Below are 1,063 nucleotides of genomic sequence, written 5' to 3' on the forward strand. Positions count from 1 at the left end.
CACAGCTAAAATTTCACATGATATGTGATCAATATACTTGTTTTTGCACATGGGCAGTTGAAACGTGATGGCAGTATGGATGAGAGAGTTGATAGAACCACTGACCCAGGATGTGATGGCCAACCTAGTACAAAGGCCTCCATGCATGATGACCGAGTATCGCAGGGGGTTACACACAGCCACATAGCGGTCATAGGCCATCATTGCCAGTAGAACAAACTCAATCCCACCCCAGCCCAGGGAGAAAAATAATTGGGCTGCACAGCTCACAAATGGGACTGCTTTATGTGCTGCAAGAAGATGCACCAACATCTGAGGAATGATGCTTGTGGCATAAGAGACATCAATGAGGGAGAGGTTGGTGAGAAAGAAGTACATGGGAGTGTGGAGTCGGCTGTCCAGTCTGATGAGGAGAATGATGAGGAAGTTCCCCAGCACTGTCACCATGTACATAACTAAGAACAGGACAAAGAGGAAGACCTGCATGTCCCAGTCACTGGACAGGCCAAGGAGAATAAATTCTCTCACCCAAGTCTCGTTATCTGTTCCCATTTAAAAATGTGAGAATCATTAATCTGCAAAGAGTCAGAGATAACAGAAGATGTTGAAACAAAGAGCCATTTATAGATAATGCAGTGCAATTCTAGGAGCTCACATCTTTACCAATTTACCTCAGATTCCAGGGCAAGGAGAGTTTGGTAAGTGATAAAATGATAAACAATGAAGACGACTTGGTTGGAAAGTTTTTAAAAGCCACCTTACATATGTCAACTAGACCCATCATAATGAAAAGGGGAAATATATTACAAAAGGAAATATTGGAAAGGGTCAGGTCCTTGTGGAAAGAACTGGAATCAGAGAACCTAAGTTTCAAAAATGATTTTATTTATTATTTATTTACAGCTATGTGATTTGGGCTAGGTGACAAGCTTTATATAGAAAACAGAGGAATATCATCTAATTCACAAGTACATTTAAGCTCACCTGCAGATAACTTACAGGGAAGGTACTTGTGAACCAATAATGGCAGTAGTACTATAGTAGTAGGGGCATTAGTAACATG

At 41.2% G+C, this 1,063-nt stretch overlaps 1 protein-coding gene across 1 annotated transcript in view; it reads right to left on the reverse strand.

The window, feature by feature from the left end:
* The window catches only part of LOC102742548 (olfactory receptor-like protein OLF3), a 23,067-nt gene extending 22,364 nt beyond the window's left edge, over positions 1–703 (reverse strand). The window contains exon 1 of the mRNA XM_081800889.1: positions 4–703. Coding sequence (XP_081657015.1) covers positions 4–552 — 549 coding nt within the window. The 5' untranslated portion in view covers positions 553–703. The remainder of the gene's footprint in view (positions 1–3) is intronic.
* Positions 704–1,063: the final 360 nt, after the last annotated feature.

This window comes from Leptonychotes weddellii, chromosome 12 (assembly GCF_054177405.1).
Source record: "Leptonychotes weddellii isolate Sample4059 chromosome 12, ASM5417740v2, whole genome shotgun sequence".
Classification (NCBI taxonomy): domain Eukaryota; kingdom Metazoa; phylum Chordata; class Mammalia; order Carnivora; family Phocidae; genus Leptonychotes; species Leptonychotes weddellii.